Consider the following 16,302-nt stretch of genomic DNA (forward strand, 5'->3'; position numbering starts at 1 on the left):
TGGACCCTGTTACTCCTCATGGCCATGTTGATACCAAATAACTTCAAGCTTTGTTAAACTTTTTTGATAAATTTTCTAGAGTAACTACTTAAAGAATGTACAACACACTACTTCCAAACTTGTAGAGCAGAAAATCAAATAATGAAGGAAAATCTCCACTAATTCAAAAGTCGAGAGGAAAATAAAAAAACCAGAAACATTGGAAGAAATAGAAAACATAAGATATCAGAAATAGATCTAAGCATTGTTAAGCCAAATAAATACATTAAATTCTCCTACCAAAGATAGGATTTTTAAAAATCTAACTATAGCCTGTTTATAAAAGAGTCACCTGCAGAATGTGACAAATTCAGATTGAAAGGGCAGGATTCCAACTGTGGGCAAATGAGCATACTGGCAACTAATCTCCCCCCAGAGCAACTATAAAGTTGTAGGAAATTTACAAAAACAACCTTTTGGATCTGGGGTCAACGGCAAGTGTGCATCTGGGAGTGAGTGAGTGTTCACACCTCATACCAGGAACAGAAAGAGAAGGGCTAGGCCTCCTCATTTTATAACAGCCCTCTCAACAGGAACTCGAGGGCTCATTTGAGACCTATGGACCCCTCACTGGGCCCCACCTCTTCCTGAGGCCAGGAGGCAGTGGGATGATATATTACAAACTAAAAGCAAAGAATGCTACCAAAAAAATTCTATATGTAGCAAAATTATGCTTTAAAAGCTTAAGACAAAAAAAAAGTTGTTCCCAGATAAACAAAGGCTGAGATAATTCACTGTTGGCATAATTCCTCACAAGAACTACACGAGGAGGACCTTCAGGCCGAAAGAAAATGACACCAGCTAGTAACTTGCATTCAAAGTAAGAAATGAAGACTGGGAAAAGTGGTTAATAGTTGAGTCCATATAAAAGTCTCTCTTGCACTGGGGATGTAGCTCAGTGAGAGAGTGCTTGCCTGGTGTGCATGAGGCCCTAGGTTCCGTCCCCAGCACTGCAAAAAAAGAATCTCTTTTATTACATTATTTTTTCATTTCCTCTATTAATTTCTTTTTTAAAAAAACACAAGTTTGTATAAAGCAATAGCTATACCACTCTATTGTCTGGCTTATAATCTATATAAATGTACTATACATGACCTTGTTAGCACAGAATAGAAAGTAAAGAATAGTGGCATATATTGGAGCAAAGTCTCTGTATTTTACTAAAATTAAGTGAATATTAATCAGAACTACATTGTGGTTAGTTAAGATTCATAATGTAAACCCTAGGGAACCTAGGAAAATAACCCCAAAATACAAGTTAGAAACCAGCAAAGGAAATAAAATAGTGCAGTAAAAAATTTTAATAAAAAGGAAGTGATCAGGAATCAAGACGAGAGCAAAGGGACAGGGGAAACACATAGCATGTCAAATGGAAATCCAACCATATCAGTCATTCCATTAAGTGTGAATGGTTTAAGTACTCCAATAAAAAGTCAGAGATTCAAAACAGGAACGTTCAACTAACTACATGCTACATATTGTTTTCAAGGGATCAATCTTATATTCAAAGGAAAAGAAAAAAACAGAAAAAAAGCTGGGTGTGATGGCACACGCCTATAATCCCGTCTACTCGGGAGGCTGAAGCAGGAGAATCACAAGTTCAAGGGCAGTCTCAACACCTTAGCGAGACCCTGTCTCAGAGCTGAATCAAAAAAAAAAAAAAAAAAAAAAGAGCTGGAGATGTAGCTCGTGGTAAAGCACCCTGGGTTCAATCCCCAGTGCCACACACACAAAATTTTAAAAGACAGAAAAGGAAATGCCATGCAAACTGTAACCATCAGAGTCTCCTGGAGAGGCTATATTATTAGTCATTTCCTTATGGTCAAAGGGTCACTTCTTCAGAAAGATAAAATAGTTAAAAACATACATGCATCTAACAATGCAGCCCCAAAATACATAATACAGGAAAGAAGAAGTGATGGAACTGAAAGAAGAAAGAGAAAAATCAACTATAGAAATTGGGTATTTCTCTGCCCTTTTTCAGTAGCCAATAGAACCAGAAAGAAAACTAGCAAGGATATACAATGTTTGAACAAAATTACCAACAAATTGACCTATAGAACACATCATTCAACAACCATAGAATACACATTATTTTCAAATACATGTGGAACATTCTCCAGGATAAATAATGACTTAGGTCATAAAATAAGTCTGAAAACATTTAAAGCAACTAAATAATACAAAATATGCTCTCTGACCCCAACAGAAATAAATTAGAAGTCAAAAAAAGGAAAGGAGCTAGAAAACTCAAAAAAATTGGAAATTAAACAACATACTTCTAAATAACTCACAGATAGAAGTAAAAAACAAGTGAAATTAGAAAATACTTTTAACAGAATGAAAATAAAAACATGACATATCAAAATTATGGAGTCCAGCTAAAGTAGGACTTAGAAGAAAGATCTCAAATCAATAACCTAAGGATCTACCTTAAACCAAAAAAAAAATGAGCAGACTAAATCCAAAGCAAACAGAAGGAAGGAAGAAATGAAATCAAAACCAGGAAACAATAGAGAAAAATCAATTTTTAAAAAGTTGGTTCTTTAAAAAGATCAACAAAGTTGGTCTTAGCTAGGCTAACCAAGAAAAAAGAGAATCAAACTCCCAAGATCTAGAAGGGAAAGGGGACATCACTACTGACCTACATAAATTGAAAAGATTATGAGAGAATGTTCTGAACAACTTTATGCCACCAAATTGGAAAACTCAGATGAAATGGACAATTTCCTAGAAAGACATATAATTAAAACTGTCCTTAAAAGTGACAAAATCTGAATAGACTTCAAAAGGGGGGAAAAATTGAATTAGTAATTTAAAATCTTCCCACGACAAAAGTCCAAGGCCAGATGGTGTCACTGGTGAATTCCATCACAAACTCTTTCAGAAAATAGTAGGAGCACTTTCCATTGCACTCTATGATCCCAGTATTGGAGGCTCTTGCTAGTGCAATAAGGAGGGAGAAACAAAACAGATTGAGAACCGAGGCGGAGGAGGAGGGAAGAAGAAGGAGAAGAAGAAGGGGAAGGGGAGAGAGGAAGAGAGGGAGAAGAAGGAGAAATGGGGGAGAAGGAAGGGGAGGGGGAAAATATTCTTTATTTGCAAATAACACATTCCGCAACAAATCCACACAAGATTAAAACTTATCAGATCCCAGTGGCTCAGGAGGCTGAGGCAGAAGGATCGTGAGTTCAAAGCCAGCCTCAGCAACAGTGAGGCACTAAGCAACTCAGTGAGACCCTGTCTCTAAATGAAATACAAAAGAGGGCTGGGGATGTGGCTCAGTGGTCGAGTGTCTCTGAGTTCAGTCCCAGGTACCAAAAATATGTTTTTAAGAAGCTTAGGATGAATGATCTCGCTGATAAGTGGATGAGGACATACAATGGCGGGTGGGAGGGGTTAGCGTTAGGGTTAGGGTTAGGGTTAGGGATAAGGAGGGTGGTAAGAATGAAGGAAAGAAGGACTGTATAGAGGGAAAAGAGGGGTGGGAGGGGTGGGGGGGAAGGGAAAAAAATAATGAATCAAACATCATTACTCTATGTAAGTGTATGATTACACAAATGATATGCCTTGACTCCATGTACAAACAGAGAAACAACATGTATCCCATTTGTTTACAATAATAATAAAAAAAAAAGAAGCTTAACAGGAGCTGGGGTTGTGGCTCAGTGGTAGAGTGCTAGCCTAGCATGTGTGAGGCACTGGGTTTGATCCTCAGTACCATGTAAAAGTAAATAAGAGCATTGTGTCCACCTACAACTAAAATATATATTTTTAAAATAAATATATAAGTATACATATATATTATATATATTAAAAGCTTATCAGAACTAGTTAAAAAAAGTTTAGCAAGGTCACAGAATACGAGATCAATATACAAAATAAGTCAATGGCTATTAATACACACTTGCAATGAAAAATCCAAAAATCAAATTAAGAAAACAGTTCTATTTGCAGGAGAATCAAAAAGAATGAATTTTATGAATGATTTTAATTTAAAAATGCAACATGTCTACACTGAAAGCATTAAGACCTAAATTAAAGAAATGAAAGATTGCCTAAATAAATTGAATTATATTATGTTCCTAAATTGGAAAACAATGTTTTAAAATAGCAATAGGGCTGGGGTTGTGGCTCAGTGGTAGAGCGCTTGCCTAGCATGTGTGAGGCACTGTGTTTGATCCTCAGTACCATGTAAAACTAAATCAATAAAATAAAGGTATTGTGTCCATCTACAACTAAAAGTATTTTTAAAAATAAAATAACAGTACTCCCTGCACTAATCTGCTCAGGTTGCCATAACAGAATACCACAGCTTGGGTGACTTAAGCGACAGAAACTTGTTTTTTCGTGCAGTTTTGAAATCCAAAATCAAGATTCCAGTCAATCCGGTTTCTGGCGGGACCCTCTTCCTGGGTGGGAGATAGCCACCTTCTCATTATGTCCTCACAGAGAGAACATGGGTGTTTCCTGTTATCTCTTCTATAAGGACAGTAATCCCATCAGATGACAGCCTCAGACTGATGACTTAATTTAGCCTTGATTACTTCCTCAGAGGCCCCATCTCCAAATGTAGTCACATGGGGGTTAGGATTTCAACATATTCATTTGGAGGGACACATTCACTTCATGGCACTCCCCAAGTTTATCTGAAGATTCAACACAATATATGCCAAAATCCCAGCTGCCTTTCTTGAGGAAAATGACAAACTGATCCTAAAAATTCAAATGGGAATCCAAAAAACCCAGAATAGCCAAAACAATTTTGAAAAAAAAAAAAAAAAGTTGGAAGGCTCTCATGTCCTGATTTCAAAACTTAACACAGTGATCCAGACAGTGTGAGCCAGGGACGGTGGTGCAAGCCTGTAATCCCAGAGACTTGGGAGGCTGAGGCAGGAGGATGGCAAGTTTGAGTCCAGCCTCAGCAGTTTAGCAAGATCCTGCCTCAAAATTAAAAAAAAAAAACCACCTTGGAGAATTTCTCATTGGTAAGTACCCTGGGATCAATGCCCAGCGATACACACACACACACACACACACACACAAAGAGTGTGGTACTGTCATAAGGATAGATATTCAGATTAATGGGATAGAATTGAGAGTGCAGAAAAAAAACAACAGATTTATGTTCAATTGATTTTCAACAAGGGAGTTAAGATAAATGCACAGGTAAACAATGGGCTTCTTAACAAATGGTGCTAGGAAACTGGACAACCAGGAACAAAGGGATGAAGTGGGACCCTAACTCCAAATGGATCAAAGAGTTAAATGTAAGAATTAAACTATTGAGGAGAAAATAGAGGTAAATCTTTGTAATCAGGATTAAAGAATGGTTTCTTGGCTATAACTTTACGATTACATTTCACAATTTTCAAACTTTTGTGCAGCCTGTGATTCCAGCAGCTGGGGAGGCTGAAGCAGGAGCCAGACTCGGCAACTCAACAAGGCCCTAAGCAACTTAGCAAGACCCTGGCTCCAAATAAAAATTAAAAAGACTACGATGCCATTCAGTGATAAAGCAATCCTCAGTACAAAAAAACAAAAAACTGTCCAGTGCATCAAAGGACACTATGAAAGGACAAAAAGACAACCCATGGAATGGGAGAAAACACCTACAAATCATACATCTGATAAGGATCTAGTAGCCAGAATATACAAAGAACTGTAGCAGCTCAACAATAAAAAGACAAATTATCCAATTAAAACATGAACAAGGACTAGGGATGTGGAGCTCAGTAGTAGAGCACTTGCCCAGCACGCATAAGACCCTGGGTTCCATCCCCAGTTCCACAAAAAATGTTTTGAATCATGTCTCTTCAGAGAAAATATGCAATTGACTAATAAGTATATGAAAAGATGCTTAACATCATTGGTCATTAGAGCAATGTAAATTAAAACCAACAGATACCCAAGAATGGCTATAAAAAAATCAGACAATAACAAGCGTTGACAAGGGGGGGATGTAGCTCAGTGTTACAGCACTTGCCTAGCATGTGTGAGTTCCATTCTCAGTACTGCAAAAGAAATGTGTAAACAAAGATGTGGAGAAATGGGAACCCCTGTGCAATGTAACATGGTTTTGTCACTTCAGAAAACAGCTTGACATTTCCTCCAAGAAGTAAACATGGAGTTACCATAGGACCCAGCAATTCCACTTCTAGGTATATACTCAAGACAACTGAAAATATATGTCCATACAAAAATTTCACAGCACTATTATTCACAATGGCAAAAAGGTGGAAACAACCCAAATGTCCATAAATGGATAAACAAAATGTGGCCTATCCATACAATGGAATACTAGTCAGTAGTGAAAAGGAATAATGTACCAAATATGCTACAATGTGAATGAACCCTAAAAACATTATGCTAAGGGTAAAAAGTCAGACACAAAAGTTTCCACTTGGCATAATTACATTTACTTGAAATATTAGAATAAACAAATTCACAAACACAGAAAGTAGATTAGTAGTTACCAGGGGCTGGGGGCAGAGTTATGGGGTATGGGATTTCCTTTTGGATTAATGAAAAGGTTCTGGAATTAGACAGTGGGGATGATTATGAAACTTTTAAAAAATTTTTTGGTTGTAGATGGACACAATACCTTTATTTTGTTTATTTATTTTTGTGTGATGCTGAGGCTCAAACCCAGTGCTTTACATGTGCTGGGCAAGCATTCTATCACTGTGCTACCACCCCAGTCCCATGAAACTTTTTACATATACTAAAACCCATTAAATTATACATTTTAAAGGGTGAAATTTATGGTATGTGAATTATATCTTAATAAGAAAACAAAGTTTAAGTTTGAAAAAGATTTAAAGAGATAGCAGGCAAATATTAACAAAAATGTATAGCTGCTATATTAATATCAGATAAAGTAGATTATAAGGCAAAAAGCAATGCTAGAACTAATACATGTTCTAGCGTGTATTTAGCTCCATATTTTGATAAAATGTTTAACTTACCTGAAATGCATAGCAATTGTAAAATCATATGCACTCAATAACATATCTTCAAAAATATAGAAAGCAATAAATGAAACAACTACAAGGAGAAATTGTCAAAAAAGAAGCTGGGGCTCTACTCAGAGCACCATGTGAGGCAAGACTTGGCTCCCTGGAGCTAGGAAATCTATCAAAATCTCAGTGGGATGTGAGGGGAAAGATCTGGAGAAATGGATGTAAGGTTTTTATACTTATCAAGAGGGACCAGATAAGATTGGAAAATGCTGGGAAAACATCTTTAAAATAAAACTTGGATCTTGTCACTGTCCTGCTTAAAACCTTCATTGGCTCCCTGGTGCCCTCTTCAGAAAGTTCATTTCCCAAGCTGTTCCCTAGCCACTTCCTCTCACAAGTCTCCTCAATCAACCAAATTAAATTCTTTGTTATTTCTCTAACACTGAATCCTTTTTATTATGCCCGCCTGAGGTTAGGGATGGAGACAGGGATACCTAGAGAAAGCAGGGGTTAGGTGGAGAACAACATTGCTACGTACCCAAACAACGTCTGTCAGGAAGGAATGCGCAAGTTTATGGGGCCAAGTCAGCCACCGCCCGACCTGCAGGCCTAGCTTGGCCCCTTTGTCTCCAACCTCTCTCCTGTGTTCCCTGGCAGCACCCCCAACACCCTCACAACCCACTCTGGCCTGCCCCTGTCCAGCCACCTCAACGAAGTGCCATCCTTCCAGTCCCAGTCCCACTTGAGCTGCTTTGGCAAAAGCCCTCTACATCTCTTGCCTTGTTCCCATCACAGACCCAGATGTGTCTCCCAGCCACAAACCTGCTCCACTTCCGGGCCACACCTCATACTGAACTCCAAAGGGAACTTAATGGGGCCCCAATCCCATGCCCCATCCTTGCCACTGGGAAAACCTGCCTGGTTCTCATTTGGTGGGATATGCAATTGAGGCACAGAGAACAGTAAAGATGACACTAGCACCTGCAAGGACCAAACTGAAATCCAGGGTGGTTCCCCCATGCCAGAGTTCTCTCTTCTTCAGCACACTGCTAGCATTCACAAAAAGATGGGTGGAAAGAAGTGCCCGTGCTTATCTCACTTCCGGAAGCACATGGTCATTAAGACCCAAGCAAGACCCCCCCAGTGTGTGGAGGACAATGGGAGGATGCAGTAAGAGAATGTGGCCTTGGCTCAGTTACTCAGTGTCTCTATGCCTATTGCTCACATGGAAAGAAGGGGTGATGATGACAAGGTCAGCTGCCTCATTCACATGTGAGGTTCAAGCGAACACATGTGAAGTTCTGCAGAACAGTGTCTGGCACATAGTAAGTGCTCAATCAAGAGTCACCGCTAGCGTCCTTTTAATTAGAAACATTAACATTAGCTATAAAACAAGACACATATTTGCAAAGAGAAGGATGATGAATAAATCACTTTTTCTCTACTTTTGTGCCCCTCGGGCACCTCAAACTCACCATGTCCAAAACTGATCTCACTATCTCTCCCCCAAAGCCACCCCAGTTGAACCCTTCTTGGTAAATGGTTCCATGTCCACCCAGAAACACACAGGCTACCCACCCTACTGCCTTCATCTTCCACCCAAAATCCACCACCAACTTCTAAAGAGCTTCTAGGACAACCTCTGGGCCTCCCTGTCCCCAGTGAGGTTGTACAGGTTGAGCCACCCACACGTTTGCTCCAAGACACAGCACTTCCCCTACCCTGTTTGGCCCAGATCTGGGGCTTGTGTCACCCACAAGGGTTCCCCTGCTCAATTCTGCTCAGGTCTGCGGACACCCAGGAAGGACGGCCTGCTCAGAGTGGGGGTCCCCCAGCTCCCCACACCTGAGCTTTGCAGCCAGTGCAGCCCTCACCCAGCTGGGCACAACCCCTTCAGCAGCTCCCCTGCTCCTAGACTCAGGCCTGAGCCCTTGCCCTGCCAGGATTGCTGTGGCCCTTTCCTCCAGACACAGCCTCACAGCCTGAGCCCTGCTGCTCCTGAAGCTGGAACGCTCCCTAGCGCCCCCAGCTCCCTCTCCAGCCACCCCACACTTTCCTCTCACACACTGGCCTCGGAGGAGAAGGTGTGGGAGGGATGATGGAGAGGTGCCGCTCTACCTAACCGAGGGGTCTCCCCTCTCGCCCCACTCCCAGATTGACAGGATCTCTCTGTTGAATGAGGACTTCTCCAGGGCAGGATTTGGGGGGAAGTGGAGGAAAGCACAGATTTGAGCCGCTGCCCCAGGTACTGAAGGAACCAGAGGGGGCTAATAGATGTGTAAAGATGTAACCGTGGCACCCCCTGCTGACAGGAGGCCGAATTGCACCGCATGCCCCGGCTGCCAGGCACTGGGACCCAACTGTGCAGAAGGGATCTGGTGCAAGAGCTAGCCGCTCTTCCTTTCAGGAGTGCAGAGCACAGCACCTTCCCCACCAGACCGTTCTCGGCGTCCCAGTAAAACCAGTCCTCCACTAGTCTGAGGAGCCCAGCGCACGTCCAGCATCCGGCACAGCGCAGAGGCCCACAAACACTTTGCAAACCGAAGGAGAGCAAGTAAGTGTCCCGTAGGAATGAGTGATAAGATGGAAGCACAGCCAGTCAGGAGGAGGATGAGGCCTCAGGTCAGGGTGGAGAGGTGGCAGGAGAGGTTGTTGGAGCTGAGGAGGCCAAGCTGCTGAGACCTGGCTGTGGTACTGCTTGGCGGAGGTTCTCCCTCCAGTGGACTGGTGAGGCAGGCCCAAGCCATGTGACCCAAAGCCTGAAGTGTACAATGGCCTGAGACTGGCCATGGGGATGGAGGAGGTGCTGCACACCAGCCTCCAGAATTCCCCTGGTCTTGGGAGAGGGATGGCAGAATGTCGGAGAGAAAAGCGGCCGTCCCCACTACAGTAAACCCAGAGCACGGATGCCAGGGCTGCTCTCCTTGACCGGAACCAGGTCCCTCTGGCTCCAACCCTGAGCCCCATCTAGCCTCCACACCCAAGACCAGGCCAGCCTTGCACTGGGCCTCACGGTCTCCCTTTAATCCCAAACTTGGACAAGGAGAGGAATCTTCTCCCACATGCATCCCAGTCATTGTGCTCACACCCTGGGGGCTGGCAGGGGGAAGGAGTGTCAGAGGGGAAGGGGTGCCTGCTAGCCTGGAATTCTGGCCTCGTGTTCCAGTTGCCAGGCCTGACGCCCACAGTTCCGAAGCCCCAGCACAGTACAGTAGAGGCCCCTGTGGTGCCCTCTCGTGGGTGAGGGGGCTGCTCCTCATCCTCTGACACGGGCGCCTAGGGTTTCCCACGAGTTGCCCGCTGGAGTAGGGAAGGAGAGGTGGGAGAAGGCAGCAGCTGTGCTGGAGACAGCCTCGGCTACACACCTGCAAGCCTTTCCCAGCCTTTCCCAGGACGTGTGCAGAGCAGGGCCACGGCAGCCTGGCACTGGGGGAACAGAGACAGTGCTGTTCCTTGTGCTGAGATAGGGATTTGGCCTCCCGCCATTGCCCCCTGCTGGCAGTCCAGTGTGCCTCCGCGGCTGCCCACAAACCCAGGATCACAGGCAATCAGACCTCCGGGATGGCAGAGCTAGCCGCCAGGTGGCCTCTTGCTGGCATTTAAGAAGGTGGGAACGGGAAGTTCTTGGGCAGTTGGGACCTTGTCTGCCATGATCGCAGCGAGCAGGGGTTCAGGTGGCAGTGGGGTCCATTCTGCCTTTTTCATTTCCTTTCCCCAGGTGACCCCCAACCCCACACTTGTCCCACCCCCAGCTCACCACTGGCCCATTGCTCTGTCTGTCTTTATTGGTTTGGAGAAAGCGAGGGGGCTGGAGGGCCACAACACAAGCAGGACCACCCACAGTCAGCAAAGCACAGAAGAGCACGGGAAGGACAGCCCCTGGAACCCGCCTGCCAATGCCTCCCAGGCTTCCAGAGGCAGTGACAAGGAGCAGCGCCCCATCCCTGCCCCAGTCATGCACCACACCCATATCTCACACTCTCCAGCAGAGACCAGCAGGGGCATAAGGGGTGGGGGAAGGGGACCAAAAGGACCCAGAGGAAGGAAATCTGGGGGTCCATCCACTTGGCCTTGGCATCTGCCTGGGGTGGAGGAGAGGAGAAAGAGGCAGAGGGAAGGGGGCAGTCAGATGCCAGCCTGGCCGCCCTGTGTCCCTGCCCAGTGGAGGGCACCTGCTGGGCCTCTCTGTTCTGCTTCTCCCAGAACCCCAACTCCTCCTCCACCTACGCTCTGTGCCCTCAGCCCTCAAGGGCCAAGGAGTGGCCTTGGGGGTCTTTCCCTGATGGGTCCAGGAGGAAGGCCGAGAGGTACCAGGGGAGGCTTGGGACTCAGTGGGGCAGGACTCTGGAGCCCTGGGCCATGCAGAATGGGGACGTGAAGGGCTGGGCCAACCTGAGGAGTCCATCCCCCTGTAAGCTCCCAGGGGTGAGGGGCACACACACCTGGGTGTTACCACTTGGGGGGCTGGCCAGTCTGGAGGCCTGGGTAGCTGTGATGGGCCGTACCCTGCCTGGAGGCCTCCTCTCCCTCTGGACTCTGCCCCAGCTTCCGGATATGGTGTAGGAAGGAGGTAGCGTTGAAAGCTCGCTGTGGCAAGACGTGGGGGCAGTGTCAGGCCAGGCCCCAGCCCCAAGACTGCAAGGACCACAGTGACCCCTAGGCAGCAGAGGGTAGGCCCTGAAGCAGGAGGATGAGGGTGTCTCCCTGCGCTGACCTTCCAGTGGGTCCGCGCAAAGTTCTTCTGAATCTGCTCACTGACGGAGCCCAGGATGTCCTTGTCCAAAGCCGCATCCCCAGAGATCCTGGAAGAAGGCTGAAGGTCAGTGGTGTGGGGGCTCAGTGCTGTATGGCCCTGGGACAGCCACCAGGGTTCCCACTCACCAAAGATGCTGTAAGGCCTGCTGGCAGGTGAACCTCTTCTGGGGATCTCGCTCCAGAAGGTGCCGAATGAAGTCTTTCGCTGGAGCAGGGGGGACCAGGTCAGCCTGCCCTATCCCTACTGGCCCTCGTCTCTCCCGAGCGAGGGCCAGCATGAAGCTCACCTGATTCCGAGATGTCATCCCAAAAGGGAGAGTCAAACTCGTAGCTGGCTCTCAGTATCTGGCTGAAGAGTTCGGGGTCGCTCTCATCATAGAAGGGGGGGTACCCGCACAACCTGGCACCCACAGATGAATCACCCTGCTGTCCTCCCCTCCCCCACCCAGCAGAGGGCAGGCAGGCAGGAGTTGAGCTTTCCCAACAGTCACTCACAGGATATAGGAGATGACACCCAGGGCCCACACATCAACAGCCTTCCCATAGGGTTTCTGCTCCAAAAGCTCTGGAGCTGGGGGTCACAAACAGACGTGTTATGTGTAAGCCCACATGCATGCATGCATGATCCAGCCCCAAGAATGGCCCACCTGCAGCAAAGCCACCCCAGCCCCTAGCACCTTGGCTCCCCCAGGCCCCCTGCCCCCTCCCACCAGCCAGTGAGGCCCAGAGTGCTCTCCCTCTTACCAACATATCCTGGGGTTCCACAGGCAGTGCCTAACATGTTGCCAGCCTGGATTTTGGAGAGGCCAAAGTCAGAGACCATGATCTTGGAGTCCTCGAAGGGCGTGGCATAGAGGAGGTTTTCAGGCTGTGACACATGGGGGCCAGGTCAGGTCCGGCATGGCCCCGGCACTGGAACAGGGTGGGCCTCAGCACTCTCAAATTCCCCAGACCCTCCGTAGAGAGGGATGCTGGGAGAGGCCCCAGCCATGCGCCTGGGGAAACACACGAAGGGCCAGGTGGGCAAGGCGTGGGGGCTCCCAGCCAGGCACCTTGAGGTCCCGGTGCACAATGCCCAGGCTGTGCAGGTAGGAGACGGCGCCGAGGACCTGAGCCACCAGGTGGCTGGCATCCTTCTCCGTGTAGGAGCCTCGCTCCATGATGCGGTCAAACAACTCGCCACCCGTCACCCTGAGGGGAGTCGGGAATTCAGCCAACCCAGGCCCCTGAGCCCAGGCTTCAGCCCCCACTCCTGTCCAGCCCCCACTGGCCCTCCTCACAGCTCCATAGCCAGGTAGAGGTGGGAAGGACTCTCGTGGACATCCTCCAGTGCCACAATGTTGGGATGGCTGACCCTGCAACAGGAAAAAACAGCCCTTGGCGGAAACAGCAGGTCCGGGCCATGGCAACCCCCTGGGGGAGCACAGCAGAGTCGGGGCGAGCTCTGTCCTGAGCACCATTCTTCCTCTCACCCCCACCTGGGCTCCCCATTCCCAGCCACAGACCCCCTAGCCTCCCCAACCCAGACCTTCCTAGGACACACAGATCAATATTGACCCTCTAATTTGGTTGTTGGGAGCGTGCAGGTCCAGAGAGGGGAAGAGAGCTGCCCCAGGTGCCCCTGCAGGTTGGCAGCGGGCTTGGGCTGACCATCAGGGGCCCCAACATCCCACAAACTTCTTCCAGGTCTCAGGGCCAGGTGCGAGCGCACCTGCGGAGCACGGCGATCTCATTCTCCACCAGGGCTTCCTTGCCCCGCAGCGCCTTCTTGGGGATGCACTTGAGTGCCACAAGGTGTGCAGAGCCCCGCTCCTGGGCCAGCACTACCTCTGAGAAGGCACCCCTGCCACAGAGCCAGAGGGCGGGAGGCCAGTGAGGGGGAAGGGAGGGGAAGGAGAGGGGGAGGCCCTTGCCACTCTCCCCAGCACACACGCAGCCGCTCGCCTATCCACACGCTCACACGTCCCCACACATTCACCCAGCACCACACTCACGAGCCAAGCTTCTCCCGGATCTCATAGATGCTGCTGATGTCCTCTGTCTGCTTCTTGAGCAGCAGCATGTCTGCAGGGGGAGGTGGAGGAGGCCCCTGGGCAAGGGCAGCTCTCTCCTCCCGCCATGGCCATCAGTGCCCTCAGCGACAGCCACCCTCATCCTGCCATCTATCCATCATCCCCCAGGGCCACCCGCAGCCACGGTACATCCTGCCCCTCCCCCACCGCCCACTCCCACAGGGACACCTCCCACCCAGCGCGCTACCCCACACACACCTCCCCATCCCAGATCCGCTGCTGCCATCCGGTGCTCCCCACTCCAGCACCCGGACACCCCCTCTCTGCCTCCGTCCATCGGAGCCTGCACGACCAGCCGCTTTCTAGAAGACTCTGTGCACCCCCACTCTGGCCTCTCTGGCCCACTCCCATCTACAGGGTCCAGACGCCTCCCCCACCGGACCCCCCACCAAGGAACAGCGCCCACATGCACGCGCCCCCCGGGGCCACCCACCCACCGGAATGCATCTGCGACCCCGCTCACAACCACCTGTCACGACCGCGGCCACCCACGCGGCCGCCCAGTCGCAACTGGCCCTTGGTGCCTCGGAGTAAAGGGACTCGGCAGCCTGGGCCCTCAGAGTCCCGAGCTGCGTGGGCCGCGCGTGCGGGCAGGGGGCGCGCCGGACATGACAGGTGTGCACGAGGGCTTGCAGGGGCTTCGGCAGCTGCCGCGGGGACCCTGTGCGCCCCTCTGTGCGCCCCTGGCCCAGAGCAGACCTGGCAGGTGCGAACCTGGAGCGGATGCCGCAGCGTCGCCTCGCGCAGTGGCCTCAGCGCTGAGCCCCCCGCCCGCGCCCCGCCGGCCCCGCCCCCTCTGCGCGCGCCCCCGCGGGCCGCTGCCAGCCGAGCACACCGGTGGCTGAGTGCGGCCGCAACGCGGCAGGGCGCCTTGTAAGGCAATCCGCGGGGCTCTGGCTGCCAATGCCCTGTTCCTCACTCTTCAGTTATGCTTGCCAGTCTCCCAAAAGTGTGGTCTACATAGGTGGCCCCAGGGCCTTTGCACCACCTGTGTCTTCTATCCAGAAATTTCTTCACCCGCATAGTGGTATGGCTCTCTGCCTGGCAGTCTCTGCTTTTACCACCTCTCTGCAGACAGGTCCTCCAGGTCATTTGGTTTACAACAACCTTCTTCCCTAGTGATCTGCCACCACCACTCTGCTGCCCTGGCCTGAGCCCCCATCAGCACTCAGTAGGCTCCTTCTGCCTCCACCCTTAACCCTTCTCCCTCCTTCTTTTCTGAACCAGCAGCATTCTTTTCTTTGAGATCATGTCACCCTGATGCTGGAACTCTTCCGGGTCCCTGCATGTCACTGCTAGTCAAAGCATGAACACTTGAATGGCCTGAGGTCTGCTCTGGCCACTCTTCCTCTGCTGGCCCTCATCCCCAGTCACACATGCATCTCACCTCACATGCTGCCTCCTCTCCCCCAGCCCTGCCACTGCCTGGAACGGAACCCTGCCTGGTCTTGACAAAACCCATCGCTGCAAAATCACCCTCTCTGCCTAGTGTTCCTTACCTAACGGTGGAGGGCTCCACCTTCCATCCTAGTGGATTACCCCCCACCTCCCCATCCTCACCCCCACCCCGGGGTCTGTGCCCCACCAGGGATGGGGGTGGGTGTCCTGGTTGTGTCAGGAGCACATCCACTCAGGCTTGTGTCACAAGGACCGTGCAAAGTTGCAGAGGCCAGGAGTGGCTTCCTTAATCCAGTCTGAAGAGCGGTCCATGCACTCATGGCACAACACACAGTCTTCAACAGCATCCACGGAGTGGGAAGAGATTTTTAAACAAAATCATCTTTCCAAACCTCACCTTCACAGTATTCTGTACAAAAAAAAAATGAGAAATCTCATCAGTGTGGTGGTGCACACCTGTAACCCCAGTGACTCGGGAGGCTGAGGCAGGAATATCCCAAGTTTGAGGCCAGCCTCAGCAACTTGGCGAGACCCTGTCTCAAAATAAAATGTAGAAAGGGTTGGGGTGTAGGTCAGATTGAACCTCTGGGTTCAATCCCCAGGACAGAAAAAGAACTATGAGAAGGTTTCGGATCCTGACCTTCCCCAAGAGCTCACTCCCAGCTCAGCTCAGAAGGCTCCAGAAGCCCCAGGGCGTACATCTCAGAAGGAAAAATGATGGAGCACAGTGACGGACGATGAGTCCTCCTCATGGGACCACTAAGTGCTGATTCTTCACAGGTTATAAAGAGAAATAGAATCTGTACCCCACAAATACAAGATTTCACAAACTCATCACATGTTTGTGTTTGGGAGCCAAATAGTGGTGTGAACAATATAAGACCATTCATGTGGAGAGAGGCCCAAGGAGGTGGCTCTGAGGGGCAGCAGATGAAACCCAGAGGCTGGGAGGAAAGAAGCCACTTGCCTAGTTGGGGAGGGATGCAGTACCAAGTCATCAAGCAATTTCAATGCCACTGACCCTGTGTTAAAAATGATATCACAAGCCAGGCCCGGTGGTGCACACCTGTAATCCC

At 49.1% G+C, this 16,302-nt stretch overlaps 1 protein-coding gene across 3 annotated transcripts; it reads right to left on the bottom strand.

Annotated features, from left to right (window-relative positions):
• Positions 1–10,803: 10,803 nt before the first annotated feature.
• Pnck (pregnancy up-regulated nonubiquitous CaM kinase) lies at positions 10,804–14,564 on the bottom strand. Of its 3 annotated transcripts, none has more exons than XM_047536378.1 (12): positions 14,543–14,564; positions 13,751–13,820; positions 13,468–13,599; positions 13,037–13,111; positions 12,809–12,947; positions 12,501–12,624; positions 12,252–12,327; positions 12,044–12,156; positions 11,883–11,961; positions 11,716–11,803; positions 11,444–11,588; positions 10,804–11,083 (listed from the first exon to the last, which is right to left on the bottom strand). In XM_047536378.1, exons 2-11 carry the CDS (start codon positions 13,816–13,818, stop codon positions 11,451–11,453), a joined length of 1,032 nt encoding a protein of 343 aa, XP_047392334.1. In that variant the 5' UTR covers positions 13,819–13,820; positions 14,543–14,564; the 3' UTR covers positions 10,804–11,083; positions 11,444–11,450. The 3 variants fall into 3 exon arrangements, with proteins under 3 accessions (XP_047392334.1, XP_047392333.1, XP_047392332.1); XM_047536377.1 differs by lacking the exon at positions 14,543–14,564 and adding an exon at positions 14,027–14,108 and having other exon boundaries at positions 10,804–11,079; XM_047536376.1 differs by lacking the exon at positions 14,543–14,564 and adding an exon at positions 14,027–14,108.
• Positions 14,565–16,302: the final 1,738 nt, after the last annotated feature.

This window comes from Sciurus carolinensis, chromosome X (assembly GCF_902686445.1).
Source record: "Sciurus carolinensis chromosome X, mSciCar1.2, whole genome shotgun sequence".
NCBI lineage: Eukaryota > Metazoa > Chordata > Mammalia > Rodentia > Sciuridae > Sciurus > Sciurus carolinensis.

Excerpts from the sequence above, each read along its gene's own strand:
- Pnck (XM_047536377.1), bottom strand. The coding sequence starts at position 14,105 with ATGGACGGAGGCAGAGAGGGGGTGTCCGGGTGCTGGAGTGGGGAGCAC. Across the intron at positions 13,112-13,467 it reads GAGATCGCCGTGCTCCGCAG|GGTCAGCCATCCCAACATTG; the intron begins GTGCGCTCGCAC and ends TTCCTGTTGCAG. Across the intron at positions 12,948-13,036 it reads CTCTACCTGGCTATGGAGCT|GGTGACGGGTGGCGAGTTGT; the intron begins GTGAGGAGGGCC and ends GACTCCCCTCAG.